This window comes from Taudactylus pleione, unplaced genomic scaffold (assembly GCF_031769625.1).
Source record: "Taudactylus pleione unplaced genomic scaffold, aTauple2 ptg000897l, whole genome shotgun sequence".
Classification (NCBI taxonomy): domain Eukaryota; kingdom Metazoa; phylum Chordata; class Amphibia; order Anura; family Myobatrachidae; genus Taudactylus; species Taudactylus pleione.
In genome coordinates this window covers 249,236-274,796 of record NW_028285298.1, presented here as the reverse complement: position 1 = coordinate 274,796, position 25,561 = coordinate 249,236, and the positions used below count along the sequence as shown (strand labels likewise).

The window sequence follows — 25,561 nt, the reverse complement described above, 5'->3', positions numbered from 1 at the left end:
CCTGATATTGGGTATTTTACTAAATAACACTGTTTCTGCCCTGGGGCGTATTTATAATGGGTGGAGGGTGCACACTGGCCCCTGGGTTCAGGGGGGCTCCGAACTGCACACGCTGCACCCATACTTTTTTTAAGAATATTTTTCTACTTACCTCTCCGATGTTCCACGGAGTAGCGTTACAGAAAACTCTTGGAAAATGGCCGCCACGGTCACTTTCCCGGCATTTCACACATGTGCTGTAGATCACACGGAAAATGGCCACCATCTTCCCTGTGATCTACGCATAGTGCCTGTCAGTTTGCTGACGGCAGCCGGGGAGGAGGGGACCCAGACAGGGAGTGAACACGGGCCCCCTCCTCTCAATACGCCCCTGCCTGGGGCAATTACACACCTACTGGCACACAAGATGTTAGAATTTGGTTTTCAGTAGGGCGATTCTTTTATAGAAAAATTGACCACATGACACTTATTTTACGTGTACGTCCGGTAACTTGAAGGCCTGTAGAACCCTTGTGAGGATAGGCCCCTGATGGCACCAATATGAGCAGCGGATGTCATGCCGGTAAATAGTCTGCGTAGTAAGCGTCAGAACCCATTGTGTGATCCTACTTCATCTGCCACTTGCCGGGTAGGATTTTACAAGGACCTAGGGGATTAGTGGAATCAGTGCGCCGATACCGCTTCTCCCCCATTTATTAATGTGGGGTTGGGTGGTATTAACCCGTCATTATCGGCAATGCCACCTACAAGATAGGAGCGCCGATGTACTACCTAATGCAGTGGCACTGACCATTCCGACAGCTGCAGTTCCCTTATCACCACAGCAGGGGCAGCGCTGTCCCTGGCTGCATACAAGATCTCGGGCATGCCCAGTAGAGCCGGCCGGGAGGAGTTTACACTTCCGCACCCTGGCAGATGAGATGTTAATACATCACGTCTGCACCGCTCGCTTCCTGATTCTATATTGATTTTTCACCCACTCTGACAAAGAGCAGCAATTGGCCAATGATCGCATCGTTCGTCATGCCATGTGTGACAAAGCTGCGCCTAGATCTGAGAGCCACTGTACCCAACAGTTCTGTCAGAGCAACCCGACAATTTTCCTGTGATGTAAAAATAGCTTAAGTCATCACTAAAATCCTCAAAAACAAAACAAAAAATCCTTATTTTTATTATAATTATTATTTTTTTATTTTACATTTCCATGCATAATAACTTAGATCCTGACTGACCATAATGTCTGCATTTCAATGTTTTTTGTTTTTTTTATCTTTGTTCCGCAGTGAACGGGAAAGAAAATATAATCTGTAGATGAAGGGCAGACACAAGCCTGTAAGCGGTCCACGGTGGAAAACTGGATCAATCAGTTGTAACCTCAAACATAGAGAAAAAAAAAAACAAAAAAAAAAAAACCCTGTACATTAACTTTTACAAACAACATAAATAGTACACAAGCCCCCAGCCGGAGCTTTCACAGTAGTCTGTGAGACGAACTCTAATACTGGAATGAAAGGCCGCAACTCCTTCCGTAGTCCCAGCTCAAGGCGGCGGCAGTCCAGCACAGCCCTACTTCCACTCAAGCGTCACAGGATTATCCTCAGTGCCTCTGGTGTCAATGACCAGTCACTTGTTAGTGTGCAAAACACATCCCCCCGGTCTCCTTATAGAATGGAGCATACACAAGTTGCTCCGTGATTTAAGTCATCGCTCTGGGTCCGGCTCGTACTGAGAAATTCGTATCTTCTCGCAACAGTGTTTTTTGTGAGCGGGCCAGTCTTTTTGTTGGCACTGGGTACCGCAGTATCTTGCTAGTTGGCATCGCCCACATATATTAAATTCACGTAACTGGAAGACAAGACAAAGACGGGTGAGTGTGCTGAACGGAATGCCCTCCTTCTCCGCAAGATACAACTCTCATGACCTGATCCAGACCAGATAAGTAACACCGACAGATGTCCGCTTTCAGACAAGGCCCCCTCTTTACCAAATGCACTCCATGTATACTATGAGGCTCAGTAGTGTTACCTGGAAAGGAGCCATCGGAGTGCCATGTCTGGAAGCAGGCATAGGAGAGAGCCATCCGGGATGGTGGACCTGTCCCGGGCATTCGGTCTGCTAGGATGGGGCTGTGCAGCAGACGCAGCACCTGAATTGATTGGCTGCTGTAACGGTCCAATCAAGTGCCGCATTCACTACACACCTCCAGGCCGGGCAGTTCCAGTTTCTTGCCCAGCGCCCAGACCATCTATAAATATAAAAAGGGTGTATAATCGCTAGTATTTTGGGGCACTGAACTGCAATCGAGTCAAATCCATCTGAAAAATAAGACCTTCTTCAATTACATGACATTTCCAGTACTGTGTAGAAGAAAATGATTTGCAATCTACAGTATTTCTGCACAAAATATGAATTCACTTTGCAGCAACAAATGAAATACAGACAGGTTGTGGGAACAAGAGAACTAAACACAAAAACAGATCATTTGTTTCCTATAGGTCTGGATACACTAAAAATGTTCTGAGGCCAGTCTGACTTTATTTTTTAACTTTCCGACACCCGCATTTCCCAAAACGCCTGTTCTGAACAAGGGGCGTCACAATTCAGCTACTTAATATCGTACAGTGCTGCAAGCGGTCACATCGGATTGGCAGCTCCAATACATACCTGTTTTTCTATCATCGTACAGGGAGGGTAATGACATTCATAATAGGTACAGGAATTCTCTTCTTCTCGGACGACTTCTCCATTTGCATTATAGCAGCGCGTGACATTCAGCAAAGGAAACAAGTCTTCTATAGGATCGGTGGGAAGTTGCTGTATAGCCAGCCAATATAAGGACTGTTCCCTACAAGACAAAGGGATACGTTTAGGAGCCAGTCTGTAACGAGGTGCCCACAGAACTTACTATAATGAATAGTGCACAAGGCTACACACCATGGCCCTGATTCAGACCCGCTCGCTGCCGCAGGGTCTGCGGGCTCCAGGCCTCGCGCAAAGCTGTGGGTGTCCACCCACAGCTTGTGCGAGCGGGCTGGAGACCGTCACGATTATTGCGACCATTGGGCTTGCGACGAGACCCTGGGGCAGGGTCTCGGCTGCTGCAAGCCCGACTGGACTCCCTGTTCTAATAGAGCAGGAAGTCCTCCCACAAACGCCAGGCGTTCCTAAGGGAACGCCTGCCTTTGTGCAGCCACCCACCCTTTCCACCTACAAAACGGGGCGAGATGTCACTCACCATTGACAGCCGCCACATCTTGTAGCGAGCCCCGTAGCGACTGTGCTGCAGTCGCTGAACGGGGCTCACGCATGCGCACACCGGACACGGCGCATGCGCAGTGGGGTAACCGAGCGCTCGCGAGCATGTCTGAATCAGGCCCAATGTCTGACTTTATACAGGTAGATCACGAAGGATCACCGTGTACGCAATCTAGTCATGTGCAAGCGGCACCCTCTTCACAAACGTTTAGAAGGCCACAAATACCTATTATTTCATTACCTTTGTTTGCTAGACACCTCTTCTACCTTAGGTCTCCAGCCCCAAGGAACCACTTGTAGATTATCCAATCGGTTGTCAACCGTAATGCCATTTAAATGTAACACCTGGAATCCAGGTGCAATCCCGCCTTTGTGCCGCTGCCTAGAAAAAGAGATTATTAGGTTTAGAATTTTTTTTTCTTCGACAACTATATTTCAGATTCTGCGTTCGTTTGCCAAAATAGCTGAAGCTCTACAATGCACATATTAGGAGCAGATTCTGAGTTGGGAGCAAAATAAAACAAGCAGTAACTTTGCACCTTGGCAAAATCATATTTAACAGCAGGGGGGCAGATGTAACGTGTGCAGAGAGTTAGCTTTGGGAGAGACATGCCCAAACTGAAATCTAAATTGCAGAGTAATAATAAAGCTGTCCAGCATTTGCTGGCTACATGCAGAAGCAGCTGGTTTTTACCCTGCATGTAACCGTGGTTTGTCCAGGTGCAGTTACTTGCTTTTTTTATCCTTTGCTCCCAAATCAGAATCAGACCCATAAAGTCTGATGTCAATGATGGTTTTACAAACCTGGATTGTAAACGTAATTTATATTTTGTTGTAAGTTTGATAAATATAGATGTATAGTCAGTTGTGTATCTATAATGGGTGCAGGGAACACGGGCCCCTGGGTCCAGGGGGCCCCACACTGCACACCCTGCACCCATAATATTACTTACCTCTCCGGAGTCCCACGTCGGCGCGGGGATCCGGCGCTGTTAAACGACTGGAAAATGGCCACGGCGGCCATTTTCCCGTTGTTTGCGCATGCGCAGTACAGGGTAAATGGCCGCCGCAGCCATTTTCCTGATGACCTGTGCATACAGTATAGACTCTGGGCACACTCTAGTGCCCAGAGTCTATAACTCCGGCGCTGGCCGCGCACAGCTCAGTGTGCTGCCGGCCACCGGGCGGAGAGGAGGGGGCCCGTGTCGGAGACTGCACACAGGCCCCCTCCTCTCTAGAAACGCCCCTGTATATAGTGTAATTTACAAGTTACAACTCTCCCATAAGAAACAGCTTCCATGTGACGCAGCTGCTGCTGCCTGGGTGGTTTTGCATAAAACAAGGGTCAGAATCTTTTTGATTGAGGCATTGATTAGATGTCTATAACCACACAAGTGCCAGATACTGAATGCTTACCACAATAACTCATGAAGCAGACGCCCAGACCCTCTTCCTTTATACTTGTCAAATGCGTACGCAAATATCTTTGCACCATTGCCGTCAGCATCCACCTCCATGCGAGCCTGAAATATTAAAGTGCATGTAATTCAGTGACTGGTCACTGCGAGGCACGGCTATGAGACATGATATTGGAGCACTTCTCACTAACGGCACGTAAATCGATTGTACAATTTTATGATCAGTATAAAAAACAAAAGGAAAGATGAGGTAGATCCAACTAGTTGCATTTTACACCTCTGCACCCAGTGCATTCAGCTCCCACATCACCAGCACAGCCCTATAACACAATTCTATATAACACACTATAATGGTGATCACATGCAATAAACAAGCGAGATTAAAAATGTACAAACACCCCATGTAACGCCCACATTTTTTATTTTTTTTTAAAGCCACACATGCTAAATCTAGCGATTGCAATCAAAATCTGTCAAAGAAAACCCACAAAAAGAAAAAATACAGAAGGCGACAAATGCAGATAATGACACACGTATGACTTAACGTGTGTGCTTTAAATAAAATGCCCACGATGGGAATTGTGCTTTAAAGTGTTTGTCGCTTGAAGGAGGCGTTACACACTGATCAGTGATCCTCATTTATGTAGTTATCCGGTTTTAGTACGAAGGATTTAAGCTTTACGTCTTGCCCGGCGGTTTTTAGAGGCTGTGCCGTTCGTCTAGTGTGCCGTGACACGAGAGCCGCCGGTCACATTATAGAAGGTACCGGGCAGCTATGCAGCTGAGCTCCTTTTGGGAGGCTCAGACGTGCCCGTGCTGTGCCTAGATGCGGCGGCGTGGCATCACAGGTCACGCACGCTGCGTTGCCCGTCTGCCCGGCCCGGGGGGGCGCGTGCCAGTCCCTTACTTTACCAGGGGCGCTCGGACACCTAGATACCCCCCTGGTGCCAAAGGATGTGCGTTTTATTCCTGTGGAGCCCAATGCAGTGTGTTTTTATTATGTGGGAGCCAATATGTATGTTTTATTCATAGGTCGCGCATGCCGTATCAGCGGATGGTGCGCCTCGGCAATTTGTGCCTCGAGTTCAGAAGTATTGGTCTAGTCCTTCGCCAGGACATCTTGGAAGCTCAGTCCTGGTGCCCCAAAAATGATAAATGGAAAACATAAATTTTTTGTATTGTGAGTTGGGGCGTAATTATCGCATTAAAATGCGGATTGTGATATATATGCCCCTAAGTCTAACATGCAACTAATAAAAAGCATTGTCCGTTCCAAAATAACGATCCCATAGAACCTGGTGCATCACAACTACGCAGAAACGGGTCAGGTCATTGGTGGGGTACATAACAAAAAGCTTATATTGTACAGCTGATCGCTTGTTTCCCCATGGATTTTCCAAAAGAGGATCCCAAATACAGTAAAAAGGAGACTTCCGTTAGACTGAACTGCAATGTAAGTCTCCCTGCAATGCCCGTGATGTCCGTATTCCTCGTAAGATGGGCTTAATACAGGCAAAACCAGAATCTAGTGGGGAACTTCCAGTAGCAGCGATGGCCGTGAGGTGCCGATATTTCCATAATTTCTTCAGCACCTTCATACCCCATAGATGTGCTGGGCTACTATAATAATCGTAACTGCCTACAGTATCGCAACTAACTAATAAATGCGATGTAAACTATACTTACTTCAAATGAATAGTTGTCCACCAGCGGGATGTCTTGTTCATCTATTAGTGTATACTTTATCTAGGAAAGATAAACAAAACTGTTACATATATTTGTGTTACAGATTAGAGTCCTGACACTGTGACAAAGACTGTTCCTTATATGATCTATAATAGACATGTCTAACACCTTTATATCGGCCAATCCTATGTGACTCTCAGGTGAGACACACACGGGCAGAACATACGCTGCCAGCAAAATAGATGAAAGCGAAGAGCGAGCAGTGAGAAAAGGGCTTCAGTGGTGGCGCGCGGATATTGGGGGCAATTACAGGTCAGTCACGCTGCAAAAGGAGACCATTTGTTTGGGACGCACAAGATCTAATTGTGGTTTAAATACGAATGAACCATGTGGCTTTAAATGCAGGAACCCTTTATAATAAACAAGTAAATATAAATGTATGTCTATGGCACACCCATGTGTAGAAGCGTTGTAAGGACCTTGCACAATCACAAGCCGAGCACCATCCAATATAGATGCTAATTAGACCCTGGAGGCAGACGACTTAGATCTCTGCATGAGAGAGCCATACACGCTATAGGAAAGTCACAGCACGGATTATACATGGCATTATTAGATAAAGGCCATGAGCCCAAACTCACAAGATATCCCCCCCAAAGCTTCTGCTAGCAGACAGTACAAAGCAGAATAACCTGCTGGCTAATCCTTACTACACATACATGACATTTATACTCAGTAACTGAGCTGCCCAGGAAACCCCGGCCTGCTATAAGGATTTGGCTGGAGGACGGAATGCCTGGGAGTTACTGGAGTTTGCAGCCCTAATAGCACAAGAAACTGCACCACATTAGAGCTGAACAGAAGCACAAGTGTGACCGTGGTCCACAGCCAAGCTCAACCAGCTAACGGAAGAGTGAGTGACAGCTTAGGAGTCTTGCTTTGCAGAAACAAAGTGTATGGATGGATAGGCAGAGCGCCCCTCTGGTGGTGGTGGTGTACAGTACAGGAATTAGTCAGATGTACAGTACAGGGGATGAGGCAGAGCGCCCCCCAGGTGTCGGTGTACAGTACAGGGGATGAGGCAGAGCGCCCCCCAGGTGTCGGTGTACAGTACAGGGGATGAGGCAGAGCGCCCCCCAGGTGTCGGTCTACAGTACAGGGGATGAGGCAGAGCGCCCCCCAGGTGTCGGTGTACAGTACAGGGGATGAGGCGGAGCGCCCCCCAGGTGTCGGTGTACAGTACAGGGGATGAGGCGGAGGGCCCCCCAGGTGTCGGTGTACAGTACAGGGGCGGTGTACAGTACAGGGGATGAGGCGGAGCGGCCCCCAGGTGTCGGTGTACAGTACAGGGGATGAGGCGGAGCGGCCCCCAGGTGTCGGTGTACAGTACAGGGGATGAGGCAGAGCGGCCCCCAGGTGTCGGTGTACAGTACAGGGGATGAGGCAGAGCGGCCCCCAGGTGTCGGTGTACAGTACAGGGGATGAGGCAGAGCGGCCCCCAGGTGTCGGTGTACAGTACAGGGGATGAGGCAGAGCGGCCCCCAGGTGTCGGTGTACAGTACAGGGGATGAGGCAGAGCGGCCCCCAGGTGTCGGTGTACAGTACAGGGGATGAGGCAGAGCGGCCCCCAGGTGTCGGTGTACAGTACAGGGGATGAGGCAGAGCGGCCCCCAGGTGTCGGTGTACAGTACAGGGGATGAGGCAGAGCGGCCCCCAGGTGTCGGTGTACAGTACAGGGGATGAGGCAGAGCGCCCCCAGTGTCGGTGTACAGTACAGGGGATGAGGCAGAGCGCCCCCAGGTGTCGGTGTACAGTACAGGGGATGAGGCAGAGCGCCCCCAGGTGTCGGTGTACAGTACAGGGGATGAGGCAGAGCGCCCCCAGGTGTCGGTGTACAGTACAGGGGATGAGGCAGAGCGCCCCCAGGTGTCGGTGTACAGTACAGGGGATGAGGCAGAGCGCCCCCAGGTGTCGGTGTACAGTACAGGGGATGAGGCAGAGCGCCCCCAGGTGTCGGTGTACAGTACAGGGGATGAGGCAGAGCGCCCCCAGGTGTCGGTGTACAGTACAGGGGATGAGGCAGAGCGCCCCCAGGTGTCGGTGTACAGTACAGGGGATGAGGCAGAGCGCCCCCAGGTGTCGGTGTACAGTACAGGGGATGAGGCAGAGCGCCCCCAGGTGTCGGTGTACAGTACAGGGGATGAGGCAGAGCGCCCCCAGGTGTCGGTGTACAGTACAGGGGATGAGGCAGAGCGCCCCCAGGTGTCGGTGTACAGTACAGGGGATGAGGCAGAGCGCCCCCAGGTGTCGGTGTACAGTACAGGGGATGAGGCAGAGCGCCCCCAGGTGTCGGTGTACAGTACAGGGGATGAGGCAGAGCGCCCCCAGGTGTCGGTGTACAGTACAGGGGATGAGGCAGAGCGCCCCCAGGTGTCGGTGTACAGTACAGGGGATGAGGCAGAGCGCCCCCAGGTGTCGGTGTACAGTACAGGGGATGAGGCAGAGCGCCCCCAGGTGTCGGTATAAGTACAGGGGATGAGGCAGAGCGCCCCCAGGTGTCGGTGTACAGTACAGGGATAAGGCAGAGCGCCCCCCAGGTGTCGGTATAAGTACAGGGGATGAGGCCCCCCAGGTGTCGGTGTACAGTACAGGGATGAGGCCCCCCAGGTGTCGGTGTACAGTACAGGGGATGAGGCAGAGCGCCCCCCAGGTGTCGGTGTACAGTACAGGGGATGAGGCAGAGCGCCCCCCAGGTGTCGGTGTACAGTACAGGGGATGAGGCAGAGCGCCCCCAGGTGTCGGTGTACAGTACAGGGGATGAGGCAGAGCGCCCCCAGGTGTCGGTGTACAGTACAGGGGATGAGGCAGAGCGCCCCCCAGGTGTCGGTGTACAGTACAGGGGATGAGGCCCTCCAGGTGTCGGTGTACAGTACAGGGGATGAGGCAGAGCGCCCCCCAGGTGTCGGTGTACAGTACAGGGGATGAGGCCCCCCAGGTGTCGGTGTACAGTACAGGGGATGAGGCAGAGCGCCCCCAGGTGTCGGTGTACAGTACAGGGATGAGGCAGAGTGCCCCCAAGTGTCGGTATATAGGGGTCTATCTACTGAGCCTTGGAGAGAGATAAAGTGGATGGAGATAAAGCACCAAGCAATCAGCTCCTGTCACTTTACATGCTGTTTTTGAAAAATGACAGTTAGGAGCTGATTGGTTGGTACTTTCTCTCCACGGCTTAGTACATAGACCCCATAGTACAAGGAGGGAGAGGACGGCCATGCCGGACAGAGGGCGGAGTTACGTGACTCCGCCCAATAGAGGGTGTGTCTGTGCCGGACATACGTACTCCCGTGCTCTATACCGTAAAAATAACTCATATAACCGCCTGTCTGGGTGTATGAGGGGCTCGGGCTCCGGTGCTCACCTTTCCAGCCACCCGGCCGAGCCGCACGATGCCCAGCTTGAAGTCAGTCATGGCGGGAAGGGAGACACCGCGTCTGTCCCCCGCCTCGTCAGCCCGGGACCCTTCCGCTCCCGTCCCGGCGGCTCTCCCCCCGGGCGTCACGTGGCCTTTTCCCCACCGCGGGGGTCACAGCGGAGCGCGGGGGGGATCCGCGGAAGCAACCGCCCTGAGCTCGCGCCGCCGCCGCACGCGGGAGACCAGGGCAGGGGATGCCACGCGCCGCCTCTCCTCCCCCCGACGCGCGCTCGGGCTACACCCAGAATGGGCGGGGACCGGGAGCCTGGAGAGCCGATCCACCAATCCCAGCTGACGACGGCGCAGGGCTGCTGCGTGCAGCCGGTACACGCCGACCAATCAGACCGGGTGGTGGGCGTAGCTAAGTCGCTTTTCTCTGACGCTGGAGGGCGCGAGCAGGCGTGTGGGCTGTGCCGGTGATGTCACTTTCGCGGGAAGCTCTCTGCTCGCCTGGTGACGTCACCGCAGCGGGCGGACAGGTGCCAGGATTTAAAGGGCCAGGGCCCGAGTCAGGTGCCTGAGCACAGATGCTTATCTGACCATGGGGCATAATATATAATACAGTGTACTCCTTACCAGTGCAGACTCAGCCTGGCATATATAATATATAGTGTACTCAGTGCCAGTGCAGGCTCAGCCTGGCATATATGATATATAATGTACTCAGTGCCAGTGCAGGCTCAGCCTGGCATATATAATACATAGTGTACCCAGTGCCAGGGCAGGTTCAGCCTGGCATATATAATACAGTGTACTCAGTGCCAGGACAGGCTCGGCCTGGCATATATAATATATAGTGTACTCAGTGCCAGGACAGGCTCACCTTGGCATATATAATGCAGTGTACTCAGTGCCAGGGTAGGCTCAGCCTGACTTATATTATAAAGTGTACCCAGTGCCAGGGTAGGCTCAGCCTGACTTATATTATAAAGTGTACCCAGTGCCAGGGTAGGCTCAGCCTGACTTATATTATACAGTGTACCCAGTGCCAGGGTAGACTCAGCCTGACTTATATTATACAGTGTACTCAGTGCCAGGGTAGGCTCAGCCTGACTTATATTATAAAGTGTACCCAGTGCCAGGGTAGGCTCAGCCTGACTTATATTATACAGTGTACCCAGTGCCAGGGCAGGCTCAGTCTGGCATAAATTATACAGTGTACTCAGTACCAGGGCAGACTCAGCCTGGCATATATATATACAGTGTACTCAGTGCCAGGACAGGTTCAGCCTGGCATATATGACACAGGGTACCCTGTGCCAGGGCAAGAATGTCTGGTGAAGGAATAAAGACGACCACCCTGCTGAACTGCATAACGCCCGATGAAGCTGCATCATTTTCCCAGTGACTTTTACTTCTCCACAGCGCTGCTCCACCGGCATACGCCGGACTCTGGAAACTGTGGAGAGGTAAGTATTACTATATATGAGTGCAGTGTGGGCCCCCTGGACCCAGGGGCCTGAGTGCACCGCACACCCTGCACCCATTATAGATACGCCATTGCCTGCATGCGCTATTTATCTATAGCGCTTACATAGGGCCGTAACTAGGGTGGTGTGACGTGCCATGGCACAGGGCACCACAGAGCAGGGGCACCATTCGGGCCTGTCAATTTTCTATTTATAATCCTTCTCACTTGTAGCTTCCTCTATTTCTAACACACACTGACAAAGTCTTTGAGTGGCGAAATGCGTTTGGACGTGGCTAGGATACACCTACCTGTGGCAAACGTTCTGAATGCTGGAACAGGACCTGGGACTTACAGCCATCTGAGGCGCTCCTGAGTTTCTGGTGGACGTGACAGCTGAAAGATGCTAACAGATTTGTTTTGATATGTTCAAAAAAAAATTTCGTTGATGTACAAGTTTTTATACATCAGTAAATCTTTTGATTTTTAAACATACTTCACAATTGTTCTTTTGCATATTATTGTAGCTTTAGACGCAGTATGTTGGGAAAAGACCCAGAGGGGAGCAGCACGGAATGTATATTATTATTTTGCGTGGTTCTGGGAATTGAGACTACACACTTCCTGCGTATAAGCTCACCTACTGTGATAACTTGGGGTAATTTCGCTCGGTAGAGGGTCAGTGGAGCAGTGCCTCGGTGCATAATAAGGGTCCACATGCAGCTTTTCAGGTTTTAATGAAAATGGAGCTTTACTGTCAGCATTCAGAAACAACAAAAACAAACAACCTAGCTCCCCATTCAGGGCACTACCTCACTTCTTGAACCCTGACTATATTGGGCAGCTACTCTGCAAATGTAACACAGTCTCTCAAAAGTCTCAGTTCTGTCACAGAATAGGTATAGACACGGCCTCCTGGTCTTCACACAGTCTTTTTTTGTGGTCCTCCCTGCCTCCTGCAGGTATGGACACTGGCCTCCTGGCCTGGCTTGGCTGCCACATCTTCAGACAGTCAGAGTTTTGTGGTCCTTCCTGCCTCTTGCAGGTTTGGACACTGGCCTTCTGGCATACTGGGCTCCGTAGCGCCACAGTCCCACTTGGACTCTCTTCTGGCAGCCTGACTGGTCTGCCTCGTTAGCCTCACCTGAGCTCTATACACAAGGTAGCCTCTAGGTGTGGTCACACCTACTATTTCTACCCTGTGTGGGCAGGGTAGAATAATACAGTGTACTCAGTGCCAGGATAGGCTCAGCCTGACTTATATTATACAGTGTACCCAGTGCCAGGGTAGGCTCAGCCACACAGAATGGCTCACTGTATGCCACCTGTGCTCTTTGGGACTGATTCTGAGAGTGTTTCCAGGATGACGGTATCAGCAAATGGGATAATTTTGACCCCCTGTGGAGCCACCAAGGGCATGAGGGTGTTTGTGTGTCTGCAAGCAGAACCCTGTGCTGCCCATTGATTTTATTTTAATTGATTTTAGCCCCATGCTAGGTGCAAGACACCCATCAGACAGGGACGTGCAGTCAGGGTAGGCAGAGCCTCCCCTGTCATACTCCTGAGATTTGATATAAAAATTATTAGAATACAAAAAAAGAAATGTATAACTTATAAACATCCTCTTTGTTTATTGTAATCAATTTTATTTTTTGAATAAAGTAATTTTTATGAGCAACCAAAATCATACAGACCAGCAGTACAAATATAAAATAAACACATTTATAACGTATTCAAAATAAAACAAACACAAATAAAATAAACAGATACGGTCCATCGATTATCATCAGTGTACATGTAATAACATACAGCAGCACAGAATACATTTGACCAACACATTAAGCACCATATCAAAAGATACTAACATTTCCTTCATAAAAACTATTTTAGTGCAGACACCATACACACTGCTGGAAAAACATAAAGTACATCAAATTTACATAATATACTTTTAAAAGTAAAACCACCTAAACAAAAAAAAAAGGGAAAAATATATAAAATGAAAAATATAGAAAAATACTGCACACGGAATACCATCAGAGTAGAAGTAACATACATGTACTCAGAGTGTATGTACAAAGAGGGGCACAAGGGCGCATAAACTGACAGTTTTATAGTTAACATTCACCAGCTTTGTGGAGCTCCCTGCAGGGAGATAAGAGATGAGGCAGAAACAGCTCAGCCTCGCTTCTGTATAGTCAGACACTGTTTGCATAGCTGGGGGTGGGGCTACACCGCAGGCAGTATGCCGCAGAGAGAGAGAGAGAGCGAGCTAATAGAGGCATGCCTCTGAGTTTTGGGGGTGTGCTTTTAGCACTGATGGACACCTTGGATGTGTTATGTGACCAGGAAGTACACTGCTGTGTTTAGAGATTGGAGCTCAGTCAACAGAAGCAAGAAAAGACAGTGATGCAGGTAGGAGAATCAATGGACACTGAAGTTTAGTCTAGTGAGGGGAGAGTTACAATGAGTAGGGGGTGAGACAGGCTCCCGACACTCGGACCCATCTCCTTGTGTGCCTCCCCAGCCATTGACCTCACCGCATGTCACTGCTGTCAGATACAGGCTTCCCTGATCCTGGCAAGTTCCATCCGTCTTGGAGTAGGATAGATATGATCCAACACGTGTATTCTGCACAGCTCATTAGCACTGGTGCCTACAGCAACACACAGGCTGCTGACTTTAAACGTATTACTGCCGGAGCCTCCATTGACCTAAATGCACTCGGAGCACCCGATTCTGTGTAATGTATAGCCACATTAGATCTACTTATTATAGGGGCGCCTGTTGAGGGGTGAGGTGCCGTCTGGCTCTTCCACACACTCAGGCTGCCCAAAGCCAGGGAAGGCTTCCTGCAAATTACCCCAGCCTTGTATTTTGCTCCGAGCTCCTGGCTCTGGTATTTCGTTACAGAGCCCCCATGGGGATATGTTGTTATGTCGACAATCCCAATAGTCAAAAGGTCGACATGTTTAATGTCGACATGGGTAAAATGTCGACACCTGCTATATGTCGATGTAGTTAAAATGCTGCCAAAATAAATTTTAGGGTTAGGCTTAAAATTGGCTGTGGACATGATGTGCCTGTCAACATTTGTAAGTGTTGACATTTTGCATGTCGACATTCTGAAAATGTCAACGCTTTGTAGCTGTCAACATTATGGTGTCAATATGACTGCCGAATAAACATACCGAAACCTCTCCATGATGTGGGTGTGGTATAAGAGATAGACAGTAATTAGATAGACACCAGATGTTAGACAGTCAATTGTTAGGGAAAAAAGTTCGACATAGACAAAAGTCAGACACACTAAAGTTAGACAGGTACAAAAGTTCGACAGGGTCAAAGGTTCAACATGAAAATGATCGACACAAAATGGTCGACATTGTTTTGTTGTTTAGTCCTAATCTTCACCCTAACCCTCCCTCCTGGGGCCTAACCCTAACCTTCTGGGTAAGTGCCTTATCCTATAAAAAAAAAAAAAGTGTCGACCATTTTCATGTTCAACGTTTGACCCTGTCGACCTTTTTACATGTCTAACTTTAGTGTGTCTGACTTTTTTCAGTGTCGAACTATTATCCTTGTCTAACTATTCACTAACATTTGGTGTCTATCTAGACATTGTCTAACTAATTACTGTCTATCTATAGTCGGGCACCCAGGCGAAAAGTAGTGAAAGAATTGGGGAAATCAGTCTGTACCCCAGAAAATGATGCGCTTTCATAGGGAATCAATTTACTGTAGAAGTGTACTAATAGCCCTAATAAAACTTTTTTGGGTACTTCAGTTGTGTAAATTTCTTGCTATTAGCGTCTTTGGGAAAGTCATGAACAATAGCATAAAGCAGTATTTTGTTTGTGAAAATAAGTAATCCAGTCAAATTTGGGGTACTTGAAAATGGGTGCTAGCATATTTTTAGGTCTCTAAAGGGAACTTTGAAAAATCCACCTGCTGCAGGCACCTGCAATCCCAAAAACACATGACCCATCCTTGCAGCCCCCCCCCCCCCCAAGAAGCCAATTTTGCTAGTTTTTATGCTTGTCCCCCCCCACTTTTTCACCCCAAAAATGACATGTATATTTTGGGGTGTTAATTTTTTGGGGAGGCCGATTTGTCCTTTATGGAGCTGTCCCAATGGTTTTGAGTAGTTTCCCCACATTTGCACCCCAAAATAAAGATTTTGCACTTTTTCACCTATTACAATGCATCGAGTTTCCACTAAGGCGAAAAAAATCTTGGAATTGATTTAGGAGATAAATTGCGGACAGGCGAAAAGTGGCAATAGGCGAAACTTTTGCAGATTACGGCTATTCGCGTCTAGTTGAATCCGGCACTTGGTCGGCTGTTGAGGGAATTCAAATTGGGGACCGCTCCATTAAATTTTTGGTTTTCACTGACCACGTATCTTTCAAACCCCAAAGAAGCCCTCTGCCCCCCAAATTAAACAATTTGATTTAGCCTCGAGTTTTGGAATTAACTTTGAGAGGTTCTCAAAAATGTCTACGATAGGCCAAGCATGCCCTACCCTACTTAGACATCCAACTCCGCAAAGATAGGGCTCATCTTTATATACTTAATATCTCCGTAACCATTTGTCGTCGGGCTAAACATCTTAGTTTATCATACTGTATATGGGCAGAGTGAACTTAATCAAAATGGTTTCTTTTTCTAAACTACTTTACCCCCTTTAAACTCCCCCACTGGTATTATCCTCTAACATAATCACCTAGCACTGTGCAAAAAAAAAATCTCGTAATAGCAACATAAGGCCCATGGTGGCATTAACTTTCCGAATGTGGTGTAATCAGGCAGTTCTTCTAAATCTCAGCGTCTGGATTTGAATTTCTCATGTTTATATGGACACAACCCAGGAATACGCATCACAGACGGTGTAATGGTTAGCATGACTGCCTCACAGCACTGAGGACATGGGTTCATATCCCACTGCGGCTCTAACTGTGTGGTGTTTGTATATTCTTGCCTGGGTTTCCTCAGAGTACTCCAGTTTCCTCTCACACTCCAAAAATATACATTTAGGGTAATTGGCTCCCAACAAAATTAACCCTTGTGTGTATGAACATGTGGAAGGGACTTCAAATATTTTAAACTCCTGTGGGGCAGGGAGTTATGTGAACGTCCAAATATGCTCTGTAAAGCACTGCAGAATATGTGCACGCTATATAATTAACTGATAATAAAGGCTTCTTGACAGATACCCATCTCCTAGCATTCTTACATCTACATGATGTAGAACTTACACCTAACTATTCTTAATAACCTTTCCTTGTGTTCACCAAGAAAACGCTTCTTATTACATAAAAGGTTTAATTCAGGCTCCCACATCTCAACATTTTTGCCCGTGCCAGCCCCCCGCTTGGTAAGTGGAGGGCATTCATACTGTTGGCCATCTTTTGGACTGGTCCACTGTCATCCGCTTTCAAACAAGCTAGTTTGTTGCATGGAACAATTTGCCAGCATGATTTAGGGGCCCATTTATCAACAAGTTTCATCATATCTGATGATTTATAAAACTCAGTGTAAACTATAAAGGCTCAGACTATAAACTGAACGATATGGACAATAACGTTCATCATGTCCAATATCATCCAGTGTGTATGGAAGATGTCATTAATGATGCACACTCCCGCAAATCACTAATGATGTCTTTCAACACTTGAACTTGCAGGTCAACCTGACGATATCATCAGGTTGTGCATGTTCAGGGATGAGGGAGGGTGCAGTCATTGAACGATATCGTTCAGTGCGTAGGCTCAATATCATTCACGACATGAGCCCAGCAGTTCAGGGGAAACACTCAATATGCTCCATGGGCGATATCAGTAAGTGTGTATACGTTGAGATTGGCTGAAGCACCACTATCAGCTCCCTACTGTCATCTGTTTTAGAAATGACAGTTGGGAGCTGATTGGCTGGGGCACAATTTATCAAGCACAACAAGTTTTAGTGTTTCCCGCTAGGCCGTTTTAGCGGGGCGCAGCACCCTGCCCTCCAGAAGGAGGGCAAAAAGCGCCCTGCCCTCACAGCCTGCGGGTGCCGTCTTCACCTGCGGGACGCAGTCTTCCGCGGGTGGAGAAATGTGAGGTTATCCGGTCACCGCCGGAGAATAGACACCGGGCGCATGTGCCTAGCATCTACTCTGTCTGCAGCGCTTGGGATCTGCCCGGCGTGTCCGTAAGTGCCGGGCACGCCCCCAAGTATGACAAAAAAGGGGATGAGTCTTATAGGCACACCCCCCTTTCCATGGCTGCACACCCGAGCTAGAGTGAACACCGTTTATCACTCGTTGAGTATGATAAAACTTGTTGATTAAGGGGCATATGCACTACACGATTATGACATCGTTCAATTGCTCATTATATTGTACAGGGGATATTGTGCCCACACTGAATTATTTGTTGTTCAGGGCAGGCACCCTCCCTCATCCCCAAACCTGCACAACCTGACGATATAGTCAGGTTGGACAGTAGTGTTACACTCTAGGTCCAGCAGCAGAGAGGGCACCGAACCTAGAGATGAAGCACTTCTGCGCGTGCTGACGAAAAGGGGCGTGTCTTTATGACACACCCCTTTTAGTCACTCCTGGGAGCATGCCCAGCACTCAAGACAGGCCGGGCAGCCCCCAAGCACTGCGGTCACTATGAATGGATGCTGGACGCTTGCACCGGCATCCATTCACCGGCGGTGACCGCCGCACCGCTGTTTTGACAACCTGCAGGACACTGTGACCCGCAGGTGTACACAACCTACAGGTTGTCTGTGGGGTGCTGCACTGGAGGGCAGGGTGCTTTGTCCTTCAGAAACAGGCGGGAACGCTAGGACAGTATGTTCAGGCGATGACGGATGCCAACGACCAGCAGGAGCGTGCATCGCTGGTCTTTACCAGTATATCCACTGCACGATAACGCGGACGATCAATAACCATGATTATTCTTGAATACAGCGTTTGGGAACCACTGCTCTAACTTTGTATTAAGCTATTGCTTCTTCTTGCTCCTCTCCCAGGAACAACCTTTTCATTTTAGTGGAAAGACATCGGGTTCACATAAAGGACCAATAAAGACACAATCACAGCAGAGCAAATGTGACAGTGACATAGGAAGCAGCCTGTTATGAGGGCAGTTTACATTGTAACTTACATTGTATTACATGCAAGATTAGACCCACATTACCATTGGTATAGTGCTAATTTAACCAGTGCTCATACCTGACAAGTACCTGGACACAAGTGACATCACTTTGGACTTTGTCCATTTACATAAACATTCCAGTCTATACATAACATCCCCAACTCTATGGCAGCCGGAAGCGGTTTTTAGGATTCAAGGACATCTGCTGTAGTTCCATTCGGAGTTAATGTACCCATCAAGTTCACAAATGCCAACATAAAGCCACACGTGCTCCTTGAAGGTAGATTATCTTTGAGAACAAACAATTTTCACTGTAGTGCACAACTGATAATAAAACCCCCTACTCAGGTGAACAAGCTTAGACATAATCACCTAGCACTGTGCACATAACTCCTTTCAAAAACAAACATGTAGCACTTAGGGACCTTTTAGTTGAGCTTTTCTATATATAACATCCATCGCACTCATTCTGCATGTGCTCAGGGATAAAAGTCTCCAGGTGTAGGCAGCCTGTGGAGCTCAAGCTGCTGCAAAACTACACATCCCTACTGCAGTTTGGGCATGCTGGTACATGTAGTCCCAACATCAGCTGGAGGGCCAAGTGTTGTCAACTTACTCCACTACCAGTTTGTAAACCAGCGTCCCAGTACAGTGTAAGCCTGTAGCAGGTGGATAATTACACTACAGTCTGACATTTGCAGACCCCCCCCCCCCTTGCACATAACAGTAGTGACAGGCCTTGGAGACCCTCCTGCTTGGCAAATACCAACTTAACACCTCCCCAACCTAGTCAGGAGAATTCCTGCTCTTCTATGTTTTTATAGAATCAAATTGCTAAACATCTAGAAAACCCTTTATGTTATGACTCCAATACAATTCACCACATCTGATTTAATTCATGCTGCACATCAGTGCACTCCACCTGCAGAATACAAAACACAGGACACTTCTGTAAATTCAACTTTTATTGAATATTTTAGTCCTCTTCATAGCAGGTTTAGCTCTGTGGAGAGAAAGACACCAGTTAGATACAGGCCAAGGCACTATAAAAATCTAGATGGCGGAGAGTATTCACAATACTTACTGCTGGGCATTCAACTGCGCCACTGTTAATATCTTCAATGATATCATGAGGATGTCTGCCGTCAACATTGCAGCCGACTGAATGAGCTGTGCCCAAGATCTCTTTTATGGTTCCTGAGGAGACAAGATGCAGATTAACACCCAAGTGTAGTCAGAACTGCCTGCTAGAGCACCGCCCAGCAGAACTACTCCCCCCTCACTGAGCACCAATGGCTGAACAAGGTCAGCGTTCTTACCCGATAGTTCCCTGGCCAGGGAGCGGTGCCTCATCTGACGGGCAATGCTGATTATCTCATCCATGGTGATGTTGCCATTGTGTTTAACTGTTCAAAGGAAGGGAAAGTTCCGGTTAATACAATCTGGGGCTCACATCCGCACAGCTGTCTCCGATCTATCGGCACAGAGTCACTCACGGGCAGGGTGAACCTGTTTCCTAAGACGGAGTTCGATCTCAGCGCACCACTGGAATATACGCAGTCACGCCAGACTGTTATAGTGGCGGGTGGCTGTATTGGGAACAGCAGACTCATCCCTGTAATCTGAGAGCGGGCGGGATACAGGTAAATGGGAGTACTTACTATTCTTCTGCTTCTTTCTGTCGCGGGGAGGCTCCTTCAGGGCCTTGATGATCAGCGCAGAGGCCGACGGCACAACCTCAATCTGTAAAAGCAAAACTATTAAGTATATATTTAAGATACGTCCTCCGCTCAACATACACCCCCCCATTGTGATAATATTATCCCCAGTCTTTCGGCACAGACTCAGTCACGTGAGGAAAGAGCCTGTTTCCTAAGATGGGGTTTGCTCTCAGCTCACCACTGGAATACACCAGGCCACAGACAGACCAGCATAGTGGCGGGTGGCTAATTACCTTCCATTATCAGACATTCTGTAAATCTCATCTATATAAATGCAGAGAACCTAGCTGCTGCAGCAGACTATCATTTACTTAAATATCAATCCATGCTCATTTCAAAGCCAATTTCCCTTTAAAGTTAGTTTTACCACAAAATTAAAAATGACTTTCCGATCTCCACACTGAAGCCCATGAGAAGCGTATACACTTGTAGCAATGCTATATCCCCACGAATGCCAAGTCTTCTGCTCCAAGCAGTGTTTGTTCAGCTCTGCAGTTATCCCTTTGCATAGTATGGGAAAAGCAAATCAAGCAAGTGCTGTGGGCACAGCAGGTGCAGGTCAATGGTAGAGGAATTCTAAGTCAGGACACTTTCGGGAAGACCGTCCTATTATGAGAGTGGTGTTAGAGCCCATTTACACACTCCAGACGGAATTGAGTTTTAATGAGAGCACTTAAAAGTTTACCAAATACTGAAGGGGAGATATATCAAACTTTCTAGATATAAAGTGGAGATATATAGCCCATAGCAACCAGTCAGCTTCTAGCCATCATTATTTATCTAGCAGTTTTAAACAGGGGCAGGCAACCTGTGACTCCAGCTGCTGTGGAACTACATATCCCAGCATGCCCTGCCATAGTTTTAGCATGATCTAACAAGACTTGCAATGCATACTGGGATGTATAGTTCCACTGGTTGCCTACACCTGGCCTGTAAAATGACAAAATCAGACTGGTTACTTCACCATCACTCAGTCTCCATAAGTCCGTTACCTCCAGGACCGAGATGTTTCTGCAGCACCTGACTGTGCAGAAAGCAGTTCTAGTACCATGAACAGTACCCGCCAGTCCTACTAGAGTGGGGTGGACTTTACTAGGAAGATTATAGGCAAGACATTACCTGAGCCTGTCTGTTTTGAATAGTCAGCTTGACTGTGATCCTCAGCCCCTTCCAGTCACCGGTAGCCTTGGCAATGTCATCACCTACTTTCTTGGGAGACTGAAAAAAAAATAATAATTGCAGTTTCCACCAAGTTTTAAGATTGCTAAAAAGACATTTACCACAATCCAATACAAACTGTATTTAGCTACAAGAGTAATAAATACATCCCACTATGAGAAAGCACATGGGGAAGACTCCTAGGAGAGGTGATCTAGACATTCCAGGTTCTCTTACAGCGATAGTACAATTTTCTAACACTTTTTTTTACTATTAGTTGTCTAATTTTGTACATCTCAAACAAGGTCCTCACCACACACCAACAGGAAATCCATGCTTGAGCACTTGTACCTCAGCCTTATTTAACCATCTGCTCAAGCATGGATATTCTTAAAACCTGGCAACAGTCAAGGATTTAAGGATAGCCATGCTTGAGCCCAGACGGGTAAATAAAAATGGCTGAGATACTAATTAAATCACATGTGCTTAAAGATGGATATCCTTAACACATGTACTGCAATGACCATTTGGGAACCTCTGCATTATACAATTATTGGGTCTATTTGTCAATAGGGTGATTGGTCTGATTTATTGTATCATATTGGCGATCATAAACAAAACAAAAAAACAGCCATGCAAAATTTGCCAGGTAAATAATTGAAGTTGTATATCAGATAGAAGGCCCTTTATTTTTTAAAAAATTGGCTCGGTGGTATGTTTTGTAGTTAGCCAAGAACTTCTTGAATACAGAGTTTGAGAAGCACTGACCTAAACACCATCAAATCCCACTTAATGCTGTAATTCTTTCAAGACTTGCAACAACTTAATTGTTGGTTAGTATTTCAGTGACAATTTATATCAGCTAAAAGCAATGTCTTGTCTCCAATTAAGCGCAAGTTTACATCATTTGGTTTTTGTGCTTTGATTTATAGGGCCATATTAAATTTGAGGTGAAAAGTCCGAGGTCAGACTTTTTGCCAACAACGCCGTTTTTTACAGGGATAAAGTGTCGGGTGCGTGCCCGCTTATCCACGTATTCAAACCAGAATCAGCGAAAACGGGACCCGATGGAAATTCAAGTATCGAAAAGTCCTGTCACTTTTGGGGAAATCAGCCTGTCACCCCCTAGAACAGTGTTGGCTAACCTTGACACTCCAGCTGTTAAGGAACTACATAACCCAGCATGCACTGCTACAGTTTTGCTATTAGGGCATGCTAAAACTGGCAGGGAATGCTGGGATATATAGTTCCACAACAGCTGGAGTGTCAAGGTTAGCCAACACTGCCCTAGAAGATGGTCTGACATGGGGGAGCACTATGGGTAAACCCGATTTGGCCTGCTGAAGGTAATTGGGTTTTTTAAGCAGCAGCAGGTGCATAAATGTGGCTTTGAAGAAGTGGTGAAGAATAGCACTTATTTTTTCCAGTAAAGAAAGCCAACTAGTCCCATCAAATTTGGGGTCCATGAAAATGGGTGCAAGCATATTTTGAAGTCCCTAAAGTTATTTTTTCCAAATTCTTCAAATATGCACCTGCCGCAACCAACCGCATTCGAGAAAACACCTGCCGCATACTTGGGAACCCCTCCGGAATCAATTTTGCTAGTTTAGAAGATTGTCCCCCATTTATTTTTTCTATCGCCCCCAAAATTAAAGTACCTTTTTGGGGTGTCCAGAGGACTTAATTTTTTTACTCCAAATACCTTTGAGGGACATTCCGAGGGATGCAGGCTACTTTTTAAAGTCTGCACCCCCATACCTGCACTTTTTTTTTACCACTTATACTGTAAAACAACGGGGACAAGTTTTCACCACTGACTTTTCGCACCTGCAAAACACTTTGTAATTGAATTTGGGGATAAGTGAAACTGCCGAAAATAACGTAACCGGCGATAAATTATCGCCGATAACAGACTTTTCGCCTCTAATTGAATATGGCCCATAGTCTCTGCTAACACTGCATAAAAGTGTTCCTCAGGATGATGCTAATCAAATAGGTTAATCTTTATATTTAAAATACATGCGCAGCATAGAAATAGAAATTGAAGAACTTTGTTTGACCAGTTATAAGCAATATTAAAATCAGGCCTAAGCTCTTCTAAAGCTGGAAAGTCACAACCGTGTAACACTGAAGTATTGCATTGAGACACAGAACTACACATTTAAAAGCAATTCAGTATCAGGCGAATGACCAACATGTCATCAACTCTACATATATGGAAGTATGGGGAATTTGTATTGGATGCTGATCGCCTGCTTTGGGGGCTCGCTAACCAGAACTTTAGATAAGTTTAGCTGTTTTATGTGGCTAAACCAAGTCTATTTGGGAGTGACATGCACGAAAAAGCATGGGTGCCCAAAACCAATTTTCTGCCACAATTCATTCACCCCCATAGTGAGATACATGTAAGTGTAACTTACCAAACCCAGAGGTCCGATTTTAGGGGCCAAAGCAGAGGTAGCTCCTACTTCTCCGCCTGTGCATCTCAGGAACACTAAAATAAATCATAGTCTTAAAAAAGGCAAAATATCGGGTACGTACCCCATTCATTACGCAGCAGTGTTCTCTGCCTTACGGCACAGAGCAGATCACACACAGAGGAGCCCTGTTTCCTAAGACGAGGTTACTATAAGCTCACCACTGGAATATACCCAGACACAGAGCCTGGTATAGTGGCGGGTGGCTATGGGAATCGCGGCTGCAGGGTAAGAATCTTACAGGAAGCATCTCCACTACCCTCAGGTGCACCACACACATCTTAGCAAACACCATATGGTAAAAAGTGATACTGGTAACAGGACACATACTGGGAATGTCATTTAAACTAAACTCAGAAGAGGCATTTCAATGGTTTTCAGCCACATCTGAGTAATGGGCACCCATTCAATTGGTGCCCTGCTCAGGTACAAATGCCCCATGTGGACACTTTTGCTCACACCCTGCTGAGGCGCTGAGTAGAGGCGTGCAAAGAGTACTGGAGTACTTGGACTCATTGCAGAGAGAACCCAATGAATGTTTTAAATGGTACTTGTCTACTTTACGTAGACAAGTACAGAAAGTTGTCCCCTCCCAGGCTTGCCACACTTCAGGCTTGGCAGCTCGCTACAAGGTTATATTTTCCCTCTAAGCCCACTTGGACGGTAGAGAATGATGCTGGACACTGGCTGACGACACCAGTGTCCTCTCAGTGAACGGGCTTTAGACATTACCATTTTTGATAATGAGTAGGACACTTCAGTTCTCTCTACAATGAGTCCGTAAAGTACACAAGTACCCGTACTGGTTTTGGGCACCCAAAATACTGTACGAGCACACGAACCAGGACTTTAGCATTTTTTTTTCTTTTTACTCTGCTAAACCTGGTCTATTTGGGCATATCATGCACAGAAAAGCATGTGCACCCATTTAAAACACCCCCTGATCCATCTAGATTGGGCTCAATAAAACTACTGAATCGCCTCCGGAGAATGTTATGTATAAGCTCTATATATAGCATGGCAGGTATAGCCTGATCTCCAGCAGCAGAAGTGTGGCCTATGGTAAAGGGGTGCATGGCATATCCCCAGCATGGCACCAGGATACCATACCCACTAGTATGCACTGGGGCACATGAATGCCAAACCCACTAGTATGGTCAAAGACACATGCACCTATACTACAGCTAATTCGGTGCCCCCGAGTGGCGCTCCTATTAGAATAATTACGGGGAACTAATATGTCGCCCCCCTCCTCATGGCCGGACCCAGGAGAGCACATAACCACCCCGGAGACAAGTACCGTGAGAGCCGCCAGACGCCCAGCTCCAGCGCTGCGGCCTGCCCTGGGATAGGAAGGGGGCTCCGCTCGCCGGCTCACACTCCCCGGCCCGGCCTCACCTACCAACTTTAATCTCGGTGGGATCGAACTTGGGCGGCATGTCTGCGGAGGGCGGGGGGGCTGCGCTTCACTGCGGCCGGTGTCGGTGTCGGATGAACCCGGATTCGGGACGACCGAGGAGACAGTTGCACCTTCACCAGCTGGGAAGCGGGACGAGAAAGAGGGAGGAGCCGGGGCCGCCTCCGCCTATCACTGCTCCACGTCTCGCGAGAGATCCCGGCGGTGTCCGCTCCCGGCCGCCATCTTGTGTGTGGCGGGCAGCGTCACGGCGGATGTGGAATTTATTATGCGTCACTGTCAGCCGCCCACGATATATGCGCTGTGGGAAAAGAGAGTGACCATAATAAGCAGTGTGGTGGTGGTGGGGAGCGATGTGTCTCAGCAGGCAGGCATAGGCAGGCACAGGCAGGCACAGGCAG

The 25,561-nt window shown here is 47.7% G+C and overlaps 2 protein-coding genes and 3 non-coding genes across 5 annotated transcripts; all 5 read right to left on the bottom strand.

Moving 5' to 3' along the window:
• Window positions 1–1,171: 1,171 nt before the first annotated feature.
• Window positions 1,172–10,152, bottom strand: ZMYND19 (zinc finger MYND-type containing 19). Its single transcript, XM_088459107.1, has 6 exons — window positions 9,778–10,152; window positions 6,360–6,419; window positions 4,672–4,778; window positions 3,497–3,637; window positions 2,665–2,845; window positions 1,172–1,845 (listed from the first exon to the last, which is right to left on the bottom strand). Exons 1-6 carry the CDS (start codon window positions 9,826–9,828, stop codon window positions 1,702–1,704), a joined length of 684 nt encoding a protein of 227 aa, XP_088315233.1. The 5' UTR covers window positions 9,829–10,152; the 3' UTR covers window positions 1,172–1,701.
• A 9,182-nt stretch (window positions 10,153–19,334) lies between these two features.
• RPL12 (ribosomal protein L12) lies at window positions 19,335–25,313 on the bottom strand. Its single transcript, XM_088459132.1, has 7 exons — window positions 25,146–25,313; window positions 23,687–23,760; window positions 21,228–21,326; window positions 20,049–20,130; window positions 19,707–19,793; window positions 19,472–19,584; window positions 19,335–19,390 (listed from the first exon to the last, which is right to left on the bottom strand). The coding sequence occupies exons 1-7, from the start codon at window positions 25,180–25,182 to the stop codon at window positions 19,385–19,387; spliced, it is 498 nt and encodes a 165-aa protein (XP_088315258.1). The 5' UTR covers window positions 25,183–25,313; the 3' UTR covers window positions 19,335–19,384.
• LOC148474033 (small nucleolar RNA SNORA65) lies at window positions 19,849–19,973 on the bottom strand. The gene has a single exon (XR_015872930.1). It is a non-coding gene; the product is annotated as a small nucleolar RNA SNORA65 (small nucleolar RNA).
• On the bottom strand, window positions 20,205–20,330 carry LOC148474032 (small nucleolar RNA SNORA65). Its single transcript, XR_015872928.1, has one exon. It is a non-coding gene; the product is annotated as a small nucleolar RNA SNORA65 (small nucleolar RNA).
• LOC148474031 (small nucleolar RNA SNORA65) lies at window positions 23,824–23,946 on the bottom strand. Its single transcript, XR_015872929.1, has one exon. It is a non-coding gene; the product is annotated as a small nucleolar RNA SNORA65 (small nucleolar RNA).
• Window positions 25,314–25,561: the final 248 nt, after the last annotated feature.

Excerpts from the sequence above, each read along its gene's own strand:
- RPL12 (XM_088459132.1), bottom strand. The coding sequence starts at position 25,182 with ATGCCGCCCAAGTTCGATCCCACCGAGATTAAAGTTG. Across the intron at positions 23,761-25,145 it reads TCCCACCGAGATTAAAGTTG|TGTTCCTGAGATGCACAGGC; the intron begins GTAGGTGAGGCC and ends GATTTATTTTAG. Across the intron at positions 19,585-19,706 it reads CCTGGCCAGGGAACTATCGG|GAACCATAAAAGAGATCTTG; the intron begins GTAAGAACGCTG and ends TTGTCTCCTCAG.
- ZMYND19 (XM_088459107.1), bottom strand. The coding sequence starts at position 9,828 with ATGACTGACTTCAAGCTGGGCATCGTGCGGCTCGGCCGGGTGGCTGGA. Across the intron at positions 6,420-9,777 it reads TCGGCCGGGTGGCTGGAAAG|ATAAAGTATACACTAATAGA; the intron begins GTGAGCACCGGA and ends TATCTTTCCTAG. Across the intron at positions 4,779-6,359 it reads TGGACAACTATTCATTTGAA|GCTCGCATGGAGGTGGATGC; the intron begins GTAAGTATAGTT and ends TTAATATTTCAG.